This window comes from Macaca fascicularis, chromosome 7 (assembly GCF_037993035.2).
Source record: "Macaca fascicularis isolate 582-1 chromosome 7, T2T-MFA8v1.1".
Taxonomy (NCBI): domain Eukaryota; kingdom Metazoa; phylum Chordata; class Mammalia; order Primates; family Cercopithecidae; genus Macaca; species Macaca fascicularis.
The window spans coordinates 139,534,551-139,556,502 of record NC_088381.1 but is presented as its reverse complement, the minus strand read 5'-3'; the positions used below and the strand labels follow the sequence as shown (position 1 = coordinate 139,556,502).

The 21,952-nt window shown below is 37.2% G+C and overlaps 1 protein-coding gene across 50 annotated transcripts in view; it reads right to left on the bottom strand.

Moving 5' to 3' along the window:
* The window catches only part of SIPA1L1 (signal induced proliferation associated 1 like 1), a 409,504-nt gene that overhangs the window by 65,557 nt on the left and 321,995 nt on the right, over window positions 1-21,952 (bottom strand). For all 50 annotated transcript variants that reach the window (XM_065548978.1, XM_073997672.1, XM_073997682.1 and 47 more), the window contains 3 exons: window positions 20,067-20,241; window positions 12,159-12,262; window positions 9,125-9,282 (listed from right to left, as the gene is read on the bottom strand). In XM_065548978.1, the coding sequence (XP_065405050.1) occupies window positions 9,125-9,282; window positions 12,159-12,262; window positions 20,067-20,241 (437 nt within the window). The remainder of the gene's footprint in view (window positions 1-9,124; window positions 9,283-12,158; window positions 12,263-20,066; window positions 20,242-21,952) is intronic.

The following is a 21,952-nucleotide window of genomic DNA, read 5'->3' as shown; positions in this document are numbered from 1 at the left end:
GGGAGGCGGAGCTTGCAGTGAGCTGAGATCCGGCCACTGCACTCCAGCCTGGGCGACAGAGCGAGACTCTGTCTCAAAAAAAAAAAAAAAAAAAAAAAAAAGAAATACAGAGGTTGAGTGTTTTATATCATGTCCCAAGATTTTAGTAAAGTTTGACATGGCTGGAAATGATTCTAAAACAACAAAGATCCCTCTTTCCAAATTAAAAGTGAGCAAATTATGCAATTATACTTAGTATTAGGGAAACTATTAAAAAAAACTGTTTCTTCTGAACTCTTAGAATAGAAACGGCATAATCAGAGAATGCATCTTTCAAACAAAATTGAAGAGCTCTGTTTCACTTTTTCTTTAAGAAGGGTTTGCTTTAAGATATTCAGCTTTGTTTTTCAATAGCTATTTCTTGTGAAAATAAGAAAAATAAAAATCAGCAACTTCAGGATGCAAATTATATTTCTGGTGGAATGGAAAAGCTAAACACTCAGAAGATGCCATGGGATGGCCTATTTGTTGGTTTCACAAGTGTATTTTTAAAAGACTACCTAGTTCACTTCATGACAAAGAACAGTGGCAACCAACACTCCATTTTCTAACTGGAGGAGAGAATTCAGAGACTTCCATATGGCTTAATTATACCAATATGTATTAGGAAGGCAATTTTTCTTGTCTATTGTGAACTGCCTGACTTGAACGCTGACAGCTGTATAATTTTAATTTGATCGTGTTATTTTCTCTTAAAGTCAAGCAAAATATGCTGAAATTCAGGTTTGCTAGATTTTTCTAAGTGGAATCCTGTAAGAATCTAGAAATATTTAATATCTTTCATTTTAAAATTGGCAATTTCTCATCTGCTAATTTCACTCAAATTGCTATTCTTTCTCAGAAAATACCTGTGATTTTATTTTAAATAAGGAGAGCAAAATGCTTAGCAGGGGGTGTGATTTTAAGCCCCCTCCATCTACTTGCCCCTTAAACTAACTGGCTTTCTGCAGATCCATTTATTAATTGATAGAACTTTAGACAAACATACAGTGAAAACCTACCAATAATTAGAAACAGCTATAATGAACTGTGAGGAAAAGAACTGAATCCTTAACATATAATTTTCAGTGATTCACTGTGGTAGGGAGGTAAATGATACAGGCAGTGAAATCAGTTTCGCATAGTCAGAAATAGAAACCTTACAGAAGATGAGGAAGATGATACTCTGGAGTGCTCTTTTCAAGTAAGTGATTTTGTTTTGGATAAATCAAACTGGCAATATTTCTACATGGTTAAAAGCTCATTAATTTAGATGCCACAAATTCTGAACTCTTGATAATAAGGCCTGGTTTAAGCTAAACAGAATATTTTACCTCTGTAAGAAAAAAACCTTTCTAGAATCTCAGTTTGCTGTATGTAGTTACTTAAGATACATTAATTATAAATGGTTCTTGGTATTTTTAAAGGTAGATTCCAAAGGGCCTTTGCTTGGCTGTACTTATGTTAGCCTAGCTGGCAATTCGGCATCTTCTTGGAAATAATACATGCTTTAAAATCATAGCCACGCTTTATTTACCCAGCATTGTTGAGGACTGGAATGTTCTACTCAAAAGGGTTATCTAGATGACAGACAGACAGAGCTAGAGGCTAAAACAGTGATGGAAAGTTATCACAGGAAGGGAACTTAGAGAACTCAATGTTCCTCAAATTCTTTCAATAAAATCTTGGGTTTCATTTGAAAATTCACCTTGATTTTACATTCTACTGAAAAACATTTGTGTTCATTTTCATATAAAAATATCTTCTCACTCCAAAATCTTTGGGTACATTGAGCAACCAGGAAGGTGTCTTGTTTGTATTCTGTGGTTTGACATCTTCCTGAACCTCCGGTTGAGCAGCTGGTACAAATTCTTCACTTCTCCAGGAAACAGATACAGAGAAGTAAAAGGATTTGCCAGATTTGTTAGAGAGAGCCAGGATTGGAATGTAAGCTTCTGGACAGCCAAGAGAGTGCTCCACGACAAGCCCACACTTACTCCCTCTGAGGAAGTGCTTTGAAACCTTCTACTCCTGAGGTGCCTGCTAAAAGGGACCATCCACATGAGTTACATGGCCAAAGAGATGATGAGGCTATTTCTAGTTGATATAGGCCATGTAACACTGGTTGGCATCAAAGAGCTTGGATGAAGTAACAAGTCTTGACACCCAAAGCCAACTTCAAGCTGACACATGAAAATGTTCCGAAGACTACTACTACTTCTTCTTTTTTTTTTTTTTTGAGATGGAGTCTCATTCTGTTATCCAGGCTGGAGTGCAGTGGTGCGATCTTGGCTCACTGAAACCTCTGCCTCCCGGGTTCAACCAATTCTCCTGCCTCAGCTTCCCCAGTAGCTGGGACTACAGGCACCCGCCACATCACCTGGCTAATTTTTTGTATTTTTAGTAGAGACAGGGTTTCACTGTGTTAGCCAGGATGGTTTCAATCTCCTGACCTCGTGATCTGCCTGCCTCAGCCTACCAAAGTGCTAGGATTACAGGCGTGAGCCACCACACCCGGCCTGTTTCAAAGATGTCTGAACAGAAGTTTAGTGGATAAAAATTGAGAAATATAAGATATTTGAACTCTGAAAGCACAATGGAAAAACAGCAATAATCAACAATCCCCAGCCCAAAATTTAAAAGGAAAGTGACACAGAAAACATCAAATGAGAGAGGGAAGTTTCCTCTTCTTGGAGCCTGGATCAGATTACTGGCCAGGGCAGCTTCCAAGAAAGCAGATCTGGGCAAAGGACAGGAAAGATCAAATATGTGCCAATCATTCTCTTGATTTCTAACAGTATTGATCCACCAGTCACTGAGTACCTACTATGCGAAGTCACTTTGCTTAAGCTGAGGATCAAGGCTGAGGATGTCCTGGGCTCAGCCCTCCAGAAACTCAAAGTCTGGTGGGAGCCACAGCCAGTGATTTGAGTCTAGTACAGGGTGCTATGGGTAGCACTTAGGAAAGGCATTTTAGTCCTGGGAGGTCCAGGGAGCCTTCTCAGAAAAAAGAAAAGCAGGAATTCATCAGATGAAGCAGGGAAAGGGGAGTGTGTGAGAGGAGCAGCATGTACAGAGCAGAGGGGCAGAGCACGCTGTTCTGGGGAGTGGTCAGTAGCTCCAAAGGAGTGAGGTAGGCATGGGGTGCAGACTGGTAGATGAGACTGAGAGACAGGAGGCCAGACCTGACGCCCCCATGCAGTAAGCTATGCCTGCAAGTCTGAACTTTTCTCTAAATGCTTTTAAGCACAATGAATGACATAATCAGATTATTGTTTTAGAAAGGTCAGCTGCAGTGGACAATAGGGATGCTGATTAATTGAGGCTTGAAATAGACCTCCTTAAAGAAATTTCTATCACTTGACCTACTTAGGTTTTTCTTCTTCTCAGCTGAAGCTTGCAAATCCATGTTTTTTTTTAAAGAGAGGAAAGAGGATGAACATAGACATTTAATGGGCATGCATCACACTTCCTCTCTGCCTATGCTAGACATTTTACTTATAGGATTTTAAGTGGAGGTCAAGCAACTTCCCAATGCACTGTTTAACAATTTGGTCTAATTCCAAGTGCTTTTTGTACTATATCACACTCATTCCTTTCAACAGTTATTACATTTCAATTACCGGGTATGGAAACCTCTCTGAGAGGAGTAACACATATTTCTACCTTCCTAAACATACCTCTGACCACAATTTAACATTTGCTTTGAAGAATCAGGGTCACTGTTATGACTACTTATTACTATTCTAGTTTTAAAATGAATAACAACTATTTTATTTCATCAACTAGAGTGTCAATGTTCCAATTTACAATTGTTTAGGATGTCCTAAGATTTTCTTTATAGTCTTTTTGTCTAAATTGGGATCCAAATAGGATCCACACATTGCAATTAATTTAGCTTTAAAAAATATTTTATTCTATAGATTCCCCTCCACTTTCTCACTATTTCTTGCAACTTACTTGTTGAAGAAATTGGGCTTTTTGTCTGCCGAGTTATTCAGGGTCTGAATTTTGTCAACTACAAACATGTTCCTCTGTCTTTTGTATTTCCTATAAATTGGCTTGTCTGGCAGCTTGATCAGATTCAGATTTAATTTTTTTTAGGGGGTGGCAAAAATAATGCATAGGTGAGGTTGTATTCTTCCATTATGAGGCACATATTTGTCTCTTTTTATGGTATTTGCATCCTTTGATGATCGATGCTTAAATCCATTAAGTCATTAGTTGTTGAAAAATGGTATTATTTTATACTGTGTTTCCACAGTGAAGCCCTCAGGAGTAACTGAAGCACACAATAGTTCCCCCTTATCTATGGTTTCACTTTTTATGGTTTCAGTTAGCCATGGTATAGTACAACAAAGTATTTTGAGAGAGAGACCACATTCATATAACTATTATTATATTGTTATAACTGCTATATTTTATTAATTACTGTTAATATATTACTGTGCCTAATTTATAAAGTAAACATTATCATATAGGAAAAAACATAGTAAATATAGGGTTAGGCACTATCCGTGGTTTCGGGCATCCTCTGGGGTTCTTGGAATATATCCCCGACAGGTAAGTAGGAACTAATATATTTGGTTGTTTGCCTCAAAATCAAATGACCCCAGATTGCTATGCTTATTGAATTCGTATCTTTAATGTGAACAGTTTTTCAGCATCTCCTCTATCAATAAACAAATATTTGTTTCCAGTATATACTTGCTATTAACAGCTCCTTCATCTTTTTTATTTTGTTGCTTCCAATCTTCTCTATCAACTGGGATCAGACAATTAAGGTCACTGCAACAATACAAATAAAACAGTAGAGACTGGAGGGCTCTCTTATCAGTTATGGGATAAGCTTTAGTAAGCAGACTTAGTGACTGATTTCTGAGTTCTTGGCTACATGATGACTCACATTAACTGGCCTCTAGAATTAGTCTGAATTAGTCAGTTACTCCTATATAAGTTTTCTAGTCCCATGGAAGTATAATACCACATTATTTTGAGATCTCATCTCTAGATCCACTATAGGGATTTTTCTCTCTTTGTTCTCCTGTTATATCCCAGGGTCTAGAGTAGTGTCTAGCACATATATGCTAAAGGCTGGATAAAGAACTAATGAAAAATAAATGGATAATGACAGTCTCCAAATTTATTTTTCTGTGTACAAATTACCTGGCATGGTAACACTGGATAATTTTTCCTAGAATTCTACTTACGTAGTGTTGAATTGATGGCCTAGCATTCTGGGGGCCTCCACTGCCTGGTCATCGTTCCTGCATTAGTAGCCTTTTTATTGTACTTTCCATCCTCCTTCCCATCACTAGGCTTCTGTCCTTTCCACTGACCACTCCTAGAATGGTTTCTCTTTTTCCCGCTGAATTCCATCCAGTTATGCTTTAACACACACATCAAATCCCATCTTCTCATAAATACCCATATAACTTCAGCCTGTAATGACCCCACACCTCTCTGCACTATTACTGCAGAACACTCTTTCAAGGAAACTTTCCCCTTTCCGCAGTTCAGATACCAGGTAGGCGTAAGTAAATAAATATGTGTGTTCATGGTGGAGAAAGTTGGGACCAAGAGGTTTTAAATGCTAAAAAGCACTTGGGGTACAAAAAATAGTTAGAAAGAATGAACATGACCTAGTATTTGCTAGCACAACAGGGTGACTATAGTTAAAAATAATTTAATCGCATATTTAAAAATAACTAAAAGAGTATAACTGGATTGCTTGTAACACAAAGGATAAATGCTTAGGGTGATGGACACCCCATTTACCCTGGTGTGATTATTATGCATTCCACGCCCATATAAAAATATCTCATGTAACCCAAAAATATATACACCTACTATGTACCCACAAAAATAAAAAAATGTTTTAAAAGCATTTGAGTTACTCTAGCTATATCACTTAAGGATAAAATTTTTTTTTTTTTTTTTTTTGAGACGGAGTCTCGCTCTGTCACCCAGGCTGGAGTGCAGTGGCGTGATCTCAGCTCACTGCAAGCTCCGCCTCCCGGGTTCACACCATTCTCCTGCCTCAGCCTCCCAAGTAGCTGGGACTACAGGTGCCCGCCGCCACGCCCGGCTAATTTTTTTGCATTTTTAGTAGAGATGGGGTTTCACTGTGTTAGCTAGGATGGTCTCGATCTCCTGACCTCATGATCCGCCTGCCTCAGCCTCCCAAAGTGCTGGGATTACAGGCGTGAGCCACCACGCCTGGCCACTTAGGGATAAAATTAAATTAGATTTAAAGTATAAATCAACCCATGTATAAGTTTTTCCACCAAACCACCCTAATAAAACAGGCCTATAAATTCATATCCCCAGCAGTTTGGGGAGTGGCTGGAGTTTGAGAAAAACTCACGGGTGTAAAAATTCTTTGAAGACTCATGTTTTAACTGAAAATTGATATTTCCCATTGTACCTCATAACAACATTTATTCTCATGAGAAAATAAGCTTGTCCTTATCCCCTCCCCCAACATTAAAGGCTAGAAGAAAGGTGCCCTGTTTATTCTGTGCCTTCAAACACTTCCTGACATCACCCATCACATACCTGAGGAAGTGTGCCTGCCGGTCTTTTGACAAGGATGGCAAAAAATTATTGATCTTTAAAGTTTACAACACGCAAAGGTCACTACTCTATAATCTCTTGTGATTTCTTTCAGTGATGTTACAAACTGATATGTTTTCTTGGATTGATAAACAGGCCAAAATTCTCTTCAAAGCTGTGTGCTGGGCCTTCAAACAAGCCTGGTAACTAGGAAATTCCAGACCTCCCCACATGTCTTAAGCAGGGATGTTCAGTACCCCACTCCCTGCAAAGACTCCTAGCGTTACACGATGGGGTTCAAAAGATGGGCTCTCCAGGCAACAGATTAAAAATAAGAGAGAGAAAGCAAAAATCATAATTATCAGGGGAGGGATGATAAAAATAAAAAAACTGAGCACTGAAGAAGGCGAACACACCTCCCTCAGCAGTCTGTTTAGACTCGTGCGGTTCATTATGGTGGCCACTGGCCAGCTGTGGCTATTGAGCACTTGAAATGTGGCTAGTGGGACCAAGGAATATCAAATTACATTACATTTTAATTAATATATGATTTAAAAACTGATAATTCTGTTATTTTAAAGATTTTAAAAAGTACATTTGGAAGAATCTGGGTATATTAAATCTACCTTTTCAATTGTAAATTTTATGAAATCTAAATATACATCAAGTATCACCAATGAAAATTTAGCATCCTAATTGAGATACGCGGTAAGTCTAAAATGTACTTCAGGTTACAACGACTTAGTCCAAAAAACATGTGAGATGTCACAATAATTGTTAAATGCTGAAATCACATGTTAATTCATGTTGAAATAATATTTAGATATATTGAGTAAATAAAATGTATAAATGGGTCAAAAACAGTGTCAACATTAATTTCATCTATATCTTGGCACTTTTTAAAAAATCTGGCTATTAGAAAATGTAAAATTAATATGTACCTTGCATTATAGTCCCATTGGACGGTACTGATTTAGACAAAGGCTTGAAAAGAAGAAACTCTCTTTAAAAGAAACTGCATAGCTTTCCACTCCCCAAACTTTGGAGTGCCCATTCAAAATGGGCTTAACTTTCTACCTGTCAAGTGGTATGAAATCCTTTGCATGAATCGAGTGTACAGCATGTTTTAATTGAGTATTTTCTAAATGCAAATAGTTATCCATTCCAATTATAGTCAATTGTTCTGTGCTTTCATTCTACAACTAACCAGAGCAGCTTTCAGACACTATTTCCTTGATAAGAGGTTTCAGATCTAGGTCTTCATGGTTGGGGTTTCTGCCCCAATCCTAGGAAACTACAGACTTCCCTGGTCTTGGGTGTTCTCCTAGGCTCAGCACCTGAGAAGTTCTGGAACAGCCTCTGTGTTGGGAGCTCGGAGTGGAAAACCCAGCTTTCCCAGCATGTGAGAGAGGTGGCATAGCAGCATGGTTAAGAGACTGGGCTCTAGAATCAAACTGACTGCATTCCTGTCTAATTCTGCTCACTAGCCAGCTAACCCAAGGCAAGTGACCTGGCTTAAATTTCATCATCTGAAAATGGAGATAAAAGCAGTACCTACCTGATGGGTTTTAAAGATTAAATGGGACATGCAAGTAAGATGTCTAGAATAGTGTGGGGCTTGTAAGAAGAGCTCAACCAATGCAGTTATTAGGATACGTGCAAGGATGGTGACAGCCAGCAGGAGACCAACACAACCTCTACTTGTTTTTTTTCCCTAAGCTACACTTACTCTACTCCTAGAATTTGCCTTACCCCTAAAGATAGACAATTGTGGATCTCACCAACTGTCAATCTGCACTGGTCACTTTCTGTGCAGACAACATTTTAGGGATGGAAAGATATGCTAAATGTCCATATTTTGAAAGGAACTGATGCACATTAAAAACATCTTACAAATGCCAGAACATTACCCTTACACATTCTGGCACTACACCCATATCAAGCTAGCATCACAGGTCCCTATCCCCTTCAACTCCTAACTCTCCAGTATTCTTACAAAGAAAGGTCTCCACAGATAGAGGCCTGAATTCTGATACTCATGTGACTGTGTCAACAAGTGACACTGAAACAATTTCAATAATGCTGAATAAAGTATAGAAGCGCTTCTAAGCTTGTAGTCAGAGTGCTAATGTGAATCAAGTAAGTCAGAGGCAAGGATTTAGGCTTCTTTAATAACAATGCTTTTCAAAAAATTAACTTCTCTTCCCTATTTATTACAATCCTTCTTCTCTGCTCTTGCCATGCCAAAAGAAATATATAATTAGCAATATGAGTAATTAGTTGGTTGGTGACCAGATGGTATGGATGAAGGACATCACCTAAGGAGGAGGTGCAAATGGAAACGGCAGGTGTCTAACCAACATGCTTGGGTAATGTCAATGCCACCGAATTACATCATCATGTGAATTCAGCCATCCGCATGCACAGTTTTAAGACAAAAAGAAATAGTAATAGACTTTCCATTGCCACCTCAGAATGCAGAGCTGAATGGGGCCTCTGTGTGATAACCAGCCAACATCCATAGCGCCCCTGCTGTGACACCCATACACACCTATAACAGACACTGTCAGAGCAGGGATTGTGCACCCTAACGATGACGAAAACATGCTGGAAGTGGGATCGGATGTTTTTTGGGCTGAATGGCTGTGCTCCAGGCTCTTGGAAAACAATTGTTACAATATCATTTCCAATGTGCCGCTTCCTCAGGAGCTACAAGAAAAAATAAGCAACCCACATAAATGACAATAGTTTGCTTTCCCCGCCGTCCCAATTCCCTTATATATTAAAACATTCATTACTAATCAGTACACGTTAAGGTAGGTAACCTACACAGGTACTGTCAATGTTTTAGCCTGCCTTATTCCCTCTAAGGAAGAACATGGAAACGAATATTTTGAAATTTGCATAAAAGATACAGCCATTCAAATAGATCTACCCAATATCTGGCATATTATGCCAGGTCCCAACATCTCCAAATCCTCAGTTTCTATAACAACAGTTTTGTTCCATTTTCACATAAGAAAAACAAGTGCCATAGGGAAGATTTTTAGAGATGAGAATGGCTGAAATAATTACAATGTAATTTATGTTCTGGTTTAATTGACTTCATTGAAAGAAAATGTGGCTAAGGTGTTTTCTGATATATGTTTTGTGTCACAAGCTGGGCATGTAGAAAAGAATAATATTCCAGAATGTTGCAACAATTAAAAGCAGGTAAATTTCAGGTTTAAACAGCTTCTTTAATTGCAATGAAAGCTGCTTAGGGACACCCTCTGTTTCCCATTCAGTGGGTGCTGGATGGGTGGCTTTCAAACTCAGGCACCCCAGATCATCCCAGGTCAGTGTCTTTCAGCAGTTAATTCAATAGTGTAAAGAAAAATAGAATAAAATTTGTGTTTCTCATACTTATTATATGGAGGCTTTTAAAAAAGAAAAACAACTAAGTGTGACATTTACATAAACTACCTATTAGACATAAGCTTGTACTTATAAAACTTGTATTCAAAAAAATATTCTCTAGTGACATTAAGGCATACAAATTGCACACCAGTAAAATCAGTGATCTAGTATTGGCTGCCAACTGGGAGAAACAATAGCCTTTTAGATTAGGGTTGAGAATTGGCAGTTAGAATGTTCAGGAAATGTACTTTTAACCTTAGGAATTTGAAAGCATCCCAAATTGTCTTCTAATGAAGCGGTTTATTTCTGAGTTCATTTCTAAATATGATATACAATCAGATGTTATGAAAATAAAGGCCGGTGTGTATTGATTGCTCTACAGAACATATCAATAATTAAAGATTATTAATCTACTCAGGATCTTGGACATACCAAAAACAAACACTATTTATCCACATGTTATGCCATTCCTGCACAGATTATGTCATTTTCTGCAGTGTTATTCTTTCTTCAAAATATGGCTTGACATATAAAAATAAACGTCTTAATAAAGGACCCAAATAGAAACAAATCCATTTTTCCATCTTATGCTACATATAATGAAAAATAATATTTATATTAAAAATGCTTGCAAAAAAATTTTTTAAGATACATTTTTCCTGTTTTTTTTTTTTTTTCCAAGCATAAAGTAGTCTATATAGAAGAAAATAAATTTTTTGGCTAGAGAGTGAAAATTTCTTGATATGTTGCAGTACCAATTTCTTTCTCATTATGATTTAGGACTGTAACATTTTTGCCTTGATTAGACTCCAAAATTAAATAATTTAGAGAGCTGTCATTTAAATGCCAACTTTCTCTGCCTACCACTTCAACTCATTTAGTTACAAATAATCAATCCAATCTTGTTACTAAATTTTTTACCCTTATAAATCTCATCTTTCTCTTCTAAGTGATCAGGCAGAATAAGTCTTTATGCTCTCTTTAATGATCATTTTGCTAATGTTCTTAAATTTTTCATCTACTGACTGGTCAGAATAATAAATTTATTATGCCTTTCTTAGCACGGTGTTTTTCTTTCAAAGAGAGCTAAAATCTGGGATTTGCATAAAACAAATTATCAACAAAGTCCAGATCAGGGAGTTTATCTTAAAACAGGTTTACTTCACATTTATAGCTGATTCATTGCTTTGCTCCCCATTTTTTTATTACACTGGCAATCATGAAAGGCAAAACTTTGTTACCCAGATTTGTGATTTAATCAAACCTAAAGTGATAAAGTGTTAGATTAGATCAGTGTTTGGTTAACTTCTGTAAAAGAGGATGTGATTCATTCTGCAGCTGGCCTGTGCTCTGTTAGCACAACAACTGACAAAAACAAAAATCCATATCCATTTGAAGGTCAGAAGTAAAACTGAACTGCTCAAGTTTGTAATAGCTTTTAAAAAAGAGTGTGTTAGCTCTCTGGTTCTTTTACATTTCAATTTGCTATTATTTATTTTAAAATATTTTTAAAAATCAACTACTACACATTCCCTAAAACAATACTGCCAGTTTCCAGTTTGCTCTGTAAGTCTGTCACCTCTTAGTTTCCACATTTTCCTACCTCACTTACACTTTAGTAATTGGGCATTGAGCTTTTAGAACATTTTAAGAGAAGCTCTGCGTATGATGTGCACATACGCAATTGTTATTTATGTTCCTTGCTATCTCCCAATGAACGTGGTAAGGAAGAATATCATTCTGTTGACATTTGACTTTTTTCCAAGTTAGTATTCTATATCTCCTTTGAAATCTATAATGAAACATCAGAACTTTCCTTCTCTGTGCACTGGCCTCTTGAGATGAAACTTCACCCTCTCATGGATGCTCTTTGCAACCCTGCAGAGTCACGTAATTACCAATGATTTCAACTTGTTCTTCGGATTTCATGAAAACCTCAATCCCCATGGGTGAAAAGCAAATGATTAATTCACAAAGGCATCCAGCTGGCTGTTAACCTAAAATTTGGGTCTCTTCATTTGTTTTCAGCTCATTTGCTATTCCTTACTTCCACAAAGCACAAAGCTTCCCGCTGCTGTGACAGGTGCAACACTAAATTCTGGTTTAAGATTTTACAAACTTGCCACTTAGGCTTCTAGAGGAAATGAAACAAGGGTGAAAACACAGATAACAGGAGGATCTCTTACCTGTTGCTTGTTGTTGGGTGTGTATGGCAGCATGGTAGAAACATGGAACATAATTTCATAATCTTTGTATGTTGTGTACAGAGAATGGGTTCCAGTGGAGTCAGCTACAGTTAAAAAAAATATAATGATGAGATGACTATAACAGGAAAAATAATTTTTTAAGAGAAATATCTCAAAAAAAAAAAAAAGAAAAGAAAAGAAAATGATTTAGGATGAAAAGATTCTAGACAAGACAGGTGTTCTTCCTATTTTTTTTCCTTTTGTACCCGATCCTCTTTGGCAGTTTAGTGAAGCCTATGGATCAGATCCCTTCTCAGAATAATATTTGTAAAAGTATAAAATAAAAAACGTAAGAGTTCAAAAGAAATTATACTGAAGCGCACAGTATCAAATAATTTTAAATATGAATGCACAAGATTTATATAACAAGATGTAGCAGTTGGTCTAGTATCTACTATAATGCTGAAGACATGATGAACACACTCTTGAAATATCTGCAACAACAAATAATATAATATGAAAATATCTGTGCTTTCTATTGGCAATGAAATCACAGGTAAACGAATTACTGTGGTTTACTGCCTATGGCCATAATTAACAGAAATGCTAAATTTCAACTTGGGGTCAGTGAAAGTAAAGAAAAAATTATTTCCCATCCAAGTTCACAGACCCCTGAATTCTGTCCACACATCAAGTTAAGAAACATTTTTCTAATACTTCCAATTCAAGCAAGAGACTTGTTCTTTAAAAAAAAAAAAAAAGACAATAATTTAACAAGACCATTAACACTGAAGAACAAAAGTGATACAGCAATGTCTAACAGTTTTTTTTAAGACTTAAGCACATTGTATTCTCACTTTCCTTAAGAAAAAAAAACCTCTACTGCCTTAATCTTAACAAAGTTTCAGAATCAGTGTTCCCACAAATACTGGAAGCTGCAGAAAAAGTTATTAACCTCCCAACGTAAAGGGAATATGTGTTCAGACTGGACTTAGTGGTTGCAAAAGGAACAGAAGTACATTCACTGTTAGTAAACAACTCTCTATCAACCCATTTTGTTTTGTTTTGTTTTGTTTTGTTTTAGACAGAGTCTTGCTCTGTTGCCCAGGCTGGAATGCAGTGGTGCGATCTTGGCTCACTGCAGCCTCCATCTCCTGGGTTCCAGTGATTCTCCTGCCTCAGCCTCCTGAGTAGCTGGGACTATAGGCGCATGCCACCATGCCTGGCTAATTTTTGTATTTTTAGTAGAGACGGGGTTTCACCATGTTGGCCAGGATGGTCTCGATCTCCTGACCTTGTGATCCACCCACCGTGGCCTCCCAAAATGCTGGGATTACAGGCGTGAGCCACCATGCCCAGCCTTGACCCTATTTTTTGAGGTCCAAAACACTTGACGGCATTTTAGAGAATGATGCTCTCAGACAAACTCTCTGACATATACCAAAAGGCAACAGTAGTTCTCAAAACTTAGTATGCACAGCATCAGCTGCGGAGCTAAATTAAAAGGCAGATTCTCAGGGCCCACCCCCCAAAACACTCCTCAGTGGGTATGGGGCCTCACAGGGTAATCTATTCTTCACAGACACTCCCAGGTAGCTCTAATGCAGTAACTCCACTGCCGTCAGGTACTGCTCTAAGAATAGACTACAACTATGGCTTGCAGACAGCTTTCTAAAGACATTCCAGAGCTCTAAGTTTCAAGTTTGAGCTTGTTGGAGAATCTAATTTTGAAGCTGACATAAAACGTGAAGGCTTAAAAATAGTCAAAAATAGAACAAAGCAAAGACTACTTTTCAAAAATTGGAAAACTAGGTTAACAACATAAATATCCAAGAAAATATCTTCTAATTATTAATGACCATCACCACAAAAAAAACTGCGTATTACTACAACAAAGGATTCAACTGAACTATTTAAGGTCTTGAGCATCGATAACTTATCTATTGTCAAGAACCCTTTCTATAAATACGTATAGAATGAATTAGTACATTTTAAAACTTTAAAGTGAATGTGTCACCACTGACGTGTACTTATACATGCATTTCAAGTCAATTTTAAGCAAAATTAATGAACCAGAAAAAAAAGATTGTCATTGGTATTCATTTATTACATTGTGCTTTATATGCCTGTCTAGTTCTAAAAGGATTACTGCCAGAGTGGAAAACTGCTGGGGAAGAAAACACTGAAGATCATTTGTTTTTCTACTTCTAGCCCCTTCTCTCTGTCCTCTGCATGTCTCATTTCACACAGTGTATGCTATCTGACCAGCTTTTTTCTGAGGTCTTTTAGATTTATAGAGTTTTACTGATAATTTTCAACAGTTTGGGAATAGTTTCAGAAGTTTCAGAGATGAAACTAGGGCCAAAATAATGAAACTTTTCTTTCCAAGAAGAAAAGAATTCCAAAATCCTGAAATTACTATGCACATCATAGAGACACTAAACTTTACCAGAAAGAATGCAAAAAGAATGTTTGCTATAAAGAAATAATTAACAGAGTAAACAGACAACCTACAGAGTGGGAGAAAATATTTGCAAGCCATACACCCAACAAAAGACTAATATCCAGAATTTCTAAGAAACTTAAAACAAATCAACAAGAAAAAAACCAAATAACCCCATTAAAAAGTGGGTAAAGAGCATGAATAGACACTTCTCAAAAGAAGACATACACACAGCCAATAAACATGAAAAAATGCTCAACATCACTAATCACTGGAGAAATGCACATTAAAACCACAATGAGATACCACCTGATATCAGACAGAATGGCTATCATTCAAAAGTCAAAAAATAACAGATGTTGGCAAGGATTTTGAGAAAAGAAAAAATATACATACACTGTTCGTAGGAATGTAAATTAATATAGCCACTATGGAAAACAGTGTGGAGATTTCTCAAAAACTAACAATAGAACTACCATTCGACCCAGCAGTCTCACTACTGGGTATCTACTCAAAGGGATTTTATCAAATGGCACCTGCACTAATTTGTTTACTGCAGCACTGTTCACAACAGCAAAGGCATGGAATCAACCTACGTGTCTATCAATGGTAGACTAGATAAAGGAAATCTGGTACAAATACATCATGGAATAGTACACAACCATAAAGAAGAACATCACCATCTCCCTGGTAACAACATAGATACAGCTGGAGGCCACTGTCCTAAGTGAATTAATGCAGAAACAGAAAGTCAAATACTGCATGTTTTCAATTACAAGCAGGAGCTAAACAATGGGTACACATGAACATAAAGATGAAAACAACAGACATTGGGGAGTCCAAAAGTGGGGAGGAAGGTTGAGAGGAGGGGTTGGAAAACCCTACTCCACCTCAAAATCTCCACCTACTGGGTACTATGCTCACTATTTGGGTAATAGATTCACTAGAAGCTCAAACCCCAGCATTGTACAGTATACCCCTGTAACGAACCTGCAAATGTCCTCCTGAATCTGTAGTTTTTTAAAAACAAGACTGTTTACTGTATTACTAAGGAATAAAGCATACAATGTTCTTATTATAATATTTTTAGTGACCATGAAACCCTGAAACTATGGAAGTTTTAAGAGAATGACTATCAGGAAAATGAAAAAAAAATGATGCTTTTTTATCTGGTTGAAGAGCGTATTGAGCAACTCTAAAGGGACAATGTGCTTGTAGAAGAAGGATGAAAGAATAATGCTACTTCATGTTTGTATAGAACTTTAAAACTTAATAAGTAAATTCAGGCATTATATAGGTCACCTTGACAATCACATGATCTGCCTCCAAATCTTTCTTTATGAAAAGTCTTACATCTCTTCTGAGATCCTGAACCTCAACTGCATTTGTAACACTGCTGAAAAATGGAGGAGACAGCAGCCACTAACATTGCAGCAAATTAATGAAGGCAGGGCTTTGAAGGAAAGCTTTTACAGAGGGCTTCTAAGTCTCCTGTTTACTGACTTGACAAACAAACCTCAGTCAGGAAATAATTTCCCTAAATAACCCACATACACAGCTAAAAATGAGGATGGTCTCCAGCTTTCAAGTAACAAACTGCTTGGTGGGAAGTTTACTGTATTTATTATAGTGTGAGGGAATGGCAGTTATCTAGGTTATACCATCCGAAGAAACAAACAAAAAAGAAGGAAAAATCCCCTATTAAAAATTTCTTCATTGCAGAATTGTTCCAGCCTGTGACATATTTATTTGTAGCTTGCTTGTTTGCTACAAATCCTTATTTCTGAAATGCAGAGATGGTCTCTGTACAGATAACTGGGAAAAAGAAGAAATGGTTCAATAGTTCATTACTTCTTCCTTCCCTGAGCCTCGTCCTCCTTTACAAAAATACTGAGAAATGAATATGATGATAATGCATGAAGTAGAGCTATCTCATGAACTGGTTTGAGTACTGTTAGTTCAAGGACAAGAGGGAGGAAGACGTAGGGTAAAGGTCGGTCGTGGGGCTTTGCTGTGTTTCATTCCACATTTATACTTTCCCTGAACACTTAATTAACCACACTACTGGGATCTGTTCTACTTCCCTAATGCTTGCTAGCTATCTAACCATGGGCATGTTACTTAATCTAAAGAAGCCAATTCTGTAAAGTGGGGATAACTGGTATCTAGCAGGTTTGTAGGAATTAAATGAGACGGCATAAATATCAAAAGTATCTGGGACTTCTGCTTCCAGCCATAACAAAGTGCTTGATACGGCACTCACCATGCCATTGTGAATAACTAGAAAAAACGATATAATACCTCAAACAACTATTTGCAGACACTGGACAATAGGCAGCCTTGGGTAGTGATCCTTGAGAAAAAAGAATGCAGAAGATAAGCCCTATGACCCCTGGGCTTTCTACCTTGAGGTACTTGTGGGACAGTGACACAGAGTAGGGTACTGAAGGGGGAAGCCAAGACAGACTAGAGTTCAGGAAGTCTGTGGTGGCTGATATTTGCTAGGCAGAATACCAAAGAGAAAGAAATATCAGATGAAAGGTTCAGAAACCTGAATAGCGGTCCCTTTGAGTCTTGAGTTGGACAGTAAGCTACATATGCATAAATTCCAAAAGTCAAGCAAAGACAAAATATTTGGGAAAGAATAACTACCAATGGATTATAAGCCAAATAATTTTACAGTTCACACTGGGTTGGGAGATATTAGAGTTCTGAGCAGCCACAGTAGACACTTCATTGAATATTCAAGTACTGAGGTGCAAGAAAAGTCATGCCTTAGTAGTAGGGTTAAGTGAGCCAGAGTAAAAGCTACTCTAGGTATGCTTTAATGAAGCTTAAAAATAAGACTCATAAAAATCAAGCTGTTCTGCAACTTCACTGCCTGCCAAAACAAAACAACACTTAAAGAAGATAACAAAAATAAGACACTGAACAATGAAACATTTACAACATCCATTATCTTATCAAAAACAACCAGACATGTGAGGAAGTAAAATATAACCCAAGGCAGAGGAACCCCATTAAAAAAAGAAACCGAAAATCAGAGAGGCGATGAAATTAGCAGATGAACATTCTGAAACAACTATTATACATGTGTTTAGGGATCTGAAGGACAGTGTGAACCTAATGAGGTGAGAATAGAAGACATTTAAAAAGATTATCAAATGCAACTTTTGGCCCTGAAATACAATATCTTAAATGGAAATTTCATTGGATTGGATTAACAATGAATTAAGACACCATGGAAGAAAAGAAAAACACAAGGAGCTTTAAGATATATTAATAGAAATTATCCAAACTGAAGCACAGAAGGAAAAAAAAGGTTGGGGGAAAAAAAAGAACCAGGGTCTCACTAACCTGTGGTACACTAGTGAGTGACATAACATACGTGTAATTGGAGTCTCAGAGAGACGGGAGGTAAGACAGAAAAAATAAAGAAATAATAGCAAATAGTATTTTAATTTGATAAAAACTACAAATCCATAGATTCAAGTGACATCTACAGTGGGAATGATCTTTGAACATTTGTTCTGAAAAGCACTTTTTCAGAAAAAGAATTATATTCAAAGTTTCTTGACACAAAATAAAGTTAGATTAAGTATGGTGAGATTACATCATAGCACATAGAACAAAGTCTTATCTCTAGTAGTGTCACGCCCAGTAGCAGGCAGCTGAGGTGTACAGAGGCTGGCTGTTGCCTATTTTGGTGGTCTGCTATTATTTAATGCAGGTTTGAATGGCATGATGAATGGACTCTAGTTTTTGCCCCTATTCATAAGCTTGGAGTAAAAGAGATGATTTTGCATACTGTCTTCTTTGGGGCTTCAGAGTAGGAATACTTTCCTACTTTTCGTTCATTTTAGGAAATGTGTCATTTTAGAAGGACAGAAAAGGACACTTTTCTGTGAATCCTTCTCAGGAAATATGCCCTGAAAGGTCAGACATGCCTCATAAAGTTGAACTACTTAAAGGAGAGTAGTTCAGTGAAAAAGAATCTTTCCCTGTTGAATGTATTATATAATTCCAAAACTACAGTAAGAGGCTGTTTGCTAATCCAGGCTCATCCCCCTCTAGCCTTTGCAGTTGTTGGGATAATTGGGCAAACTGTGCACAAGGTGCTTATTTTGTGTATTCCACTGCCTGACTTACAGTCATGTTGCTTAACGATACCCTAGCTATACATTTCTCACATCACCCTTCATCACAGAAAACACACAATCTTATCAACTCCCAATCTGACCATTCATTTATAGTATCACTGAGCTTATTACACATTCTCTTCCCAGATCCTTTCAATAATTCTTTGTGGTAGTGATAATTTACACAGCACAACAAATGGGGGCAACATGAATGAGCTGTACAGGGTGAATAACAGAATACCTGGATAAAAAGAGTTTAAGGGCATATTGAAATTTAACATCTTTATGCAGTTGCAAGCAGAGTATAGAATGTTAAAATAATATTTAAGCAGCTAGGCTATTTATGGGTTTTAATAGTCTCTCTTGCATGTCGTTTCCAAGTTGGCAACAGCAAAACCATGGCAACAGGAAATTCTTCCCTGCAGTGGAGTTTATGAATGCTTTTCTGTTTTCATGACTCAACTCCTTATTTAATTTCCTGTACAGAAAATCAGAGAGATTACTATAGACTGCAATACAGATGTGCTAATCCAAAGACCCTCTCAAAGAAAAACAGGTCACAGGTGTCTATGGATGAATTTAAAGATAAAATTTAAAACTGCTTTCACACAGACACATAGCAAAAGTCAAAACACTCTTTGGTTAGTCCCAGCTAACCAAAACAGGCATTTGAGAATGTTAACTATTTTACTGACAACATGGGGACTGGGCATGGACAACCTTTCAGGTTCATGCACCATAGTTAAAGAGAATGTTTCATTATCATGCTTTTAATCAACACATTTTATGAGCTAAACTAATACCAAAGCTAAAAAGCCATTTTCTCAGAGATTAAGTAGACTGTGAATAATAATAATAGAAACAAACAAAAATCCTAGATATAAAAACAATACAAAGAAACAAAAACAAAGGTTGACTACATATATAAACATGAAGACTATGAAATGAATTAATGGAAGTCAAAAATTCCAGTCTTACACTCAGATGGTTGTAAGTTTCCGGAGTTTTTAATCACCCTAACATTTGGCTAAATGTAATGAAATTTACACAATGATATCCAGGAGGAATTCTGCATGATCTGTGTCACTGCCCCACTTCATCCACACACCTCTGACAACACTATATTTTTTAGAGTCTAATTCTAGCTACTTTGGTTATGATCTTCAACTGTTCTGGTGCTACATCCTCCCTCTCTGGCTTTCTCTCACCCATCACCAGCAGTTTTCTGCAATAAATGGCAATGTTGTTTTACGGATAATTTAGCAGATGCACAACAGCACAACAGGAGGAAAATAAGCCTAGGAGGAGGGTGTAAGTATTTCTTACTTTTGGTATCAAGCTGTGCTCGATACTTCTCAAATCCTTTGAGCCGAACTCGCTCTCCCAATAGTTGGAGGAATTCTTCAAAGGCTGGGCCAGCTGACTCGTTGTTGTACATCTCTTCTTCAGTGCTCTGTCCAGCTTTGCAGTACATGATGCCTACTTTCTGCTGGTAGTTCAGCTGTGAAGGCAGGTAATACAATGCATATAAATATAGGCAGATCCACTCTGTCCCACTCAAATGCTAAAAGGTCCTATAGGGCACATGCCCAGAAAATAGTTAACATCTTTCTTCTCTTGAAATCCTTCTGTGTTTTCCATCTTTGATCCAAAAATAAAGTGGAGCAAGTATCTATAAACTCCATGAATTGAGAAAAGGCCAGAGAAATAAATGAAAATTTCCTGTATTTAAAGATCATGCATCATTAGAACAGATCTGTTGGTACTATAGGAAACTTCTGTTAATCAATTACAAAGTACAAAATGAGGTTATTTTAAAAAATCCTGATAACTAAAGGCAATTCTTTTTTTATGGTGTCCCCCCTTTTAAAAGCGAGGCCTTTACAAATTTAAAAGCAGAGGTCTACTTTATAAAACATATTTTAAAATAAACTGTTTTGCACTAAAAGGTCCACTAATATTTTTGCAGTATTTTTTTGTAAAATTAGAAAAGACTTATCTCCCAATACCCTTTTCCCAATATATTAAATTATAAACCTTGCTTATGTCTTTGTTACAGCACTACTATCATCAATACTGCACTTAGAGCAACTTCTCTTTCAAATAGTTTTCTAAAGGATGAGTGTCTGCAGAGAAACTTTAAAAGAGGCCTCATAATGGCAAATCAGCTCACGGCAAATATTTCTTCCTCAAATGCAGTTAAAATGAAGGATTAAGAGATTTACATATAACATTAATCAAAACATTTATTCATCATTGAAAAGTTCTGTCATTTTGCAAACAAATTTTAAGCTGTTACTGATCATTTAACAAGCAATGAGTTTTCAACACAAAAATGTATACTTTGGGCTGGGCACAGTGGCTAATGCCTGTAATCCCAGCACTTTGGGAGGCTGATGGGGGCAGATCACTTGAACCTAGGAGTTCAAGACAAGCCTGGGCAACATGACAAAATCCTATCTCTACAAAATATACAAAAAATAGCCAGGTGTGGTGGTGCACACTTGTAGTCCCAGCTACTCGGGAGGCTGAGATGGGAGGATCATTTGAGCCTGGGAGATCGATGCTGCAGTGAGTCATGACTGTGCCACATACTCCAGCCTGGACAACAGAGCAAAACTGTCTCCAAAAAAAAAATTGGACTTTGAATTCTCCAATGACATTGGGACAATTCTTATCACTTTATCCTATTTCCAGAGTGTCATTACAACTACCACATCAGTAAGGTTTTATCTAATAAAAGGGGGAAGAGAAGAGGTGAAATTTTAATAGCTAACATTTATTGAATATCTACCATATGCCAAGCACTATGTGCAGTGTTTAACATACATTAAATTCTTACTCTCACAATAGCCCACAAGGCAAATATTACCCCTGTTTGACAGATGAGCAAAGAGATCAGAGAATGGAAGAGAGAGGAAGTAGTACAGTAGGGAGAAGACACAAGATCATAAACTGTCAGTTCTGTGACTCAGCTCCACTATCACCAGGACTCAACCAGGTTTGTCTTGCTCTATTTCTACCACTGCAACATATGTCTACAACTTCTTATCTGCAATTCTGAAGTTTAAAGGTAGAAACCAAATTTAGGCAAACACATTTGGCAGCAAAACTTGATATGGGGCTGACACTGACACTAGTACTTTTAATTTATTCATCTTTGTGTGAATATTTGTATTTCCCCTGCATAACTGATTGTGGGGTACTGCCCC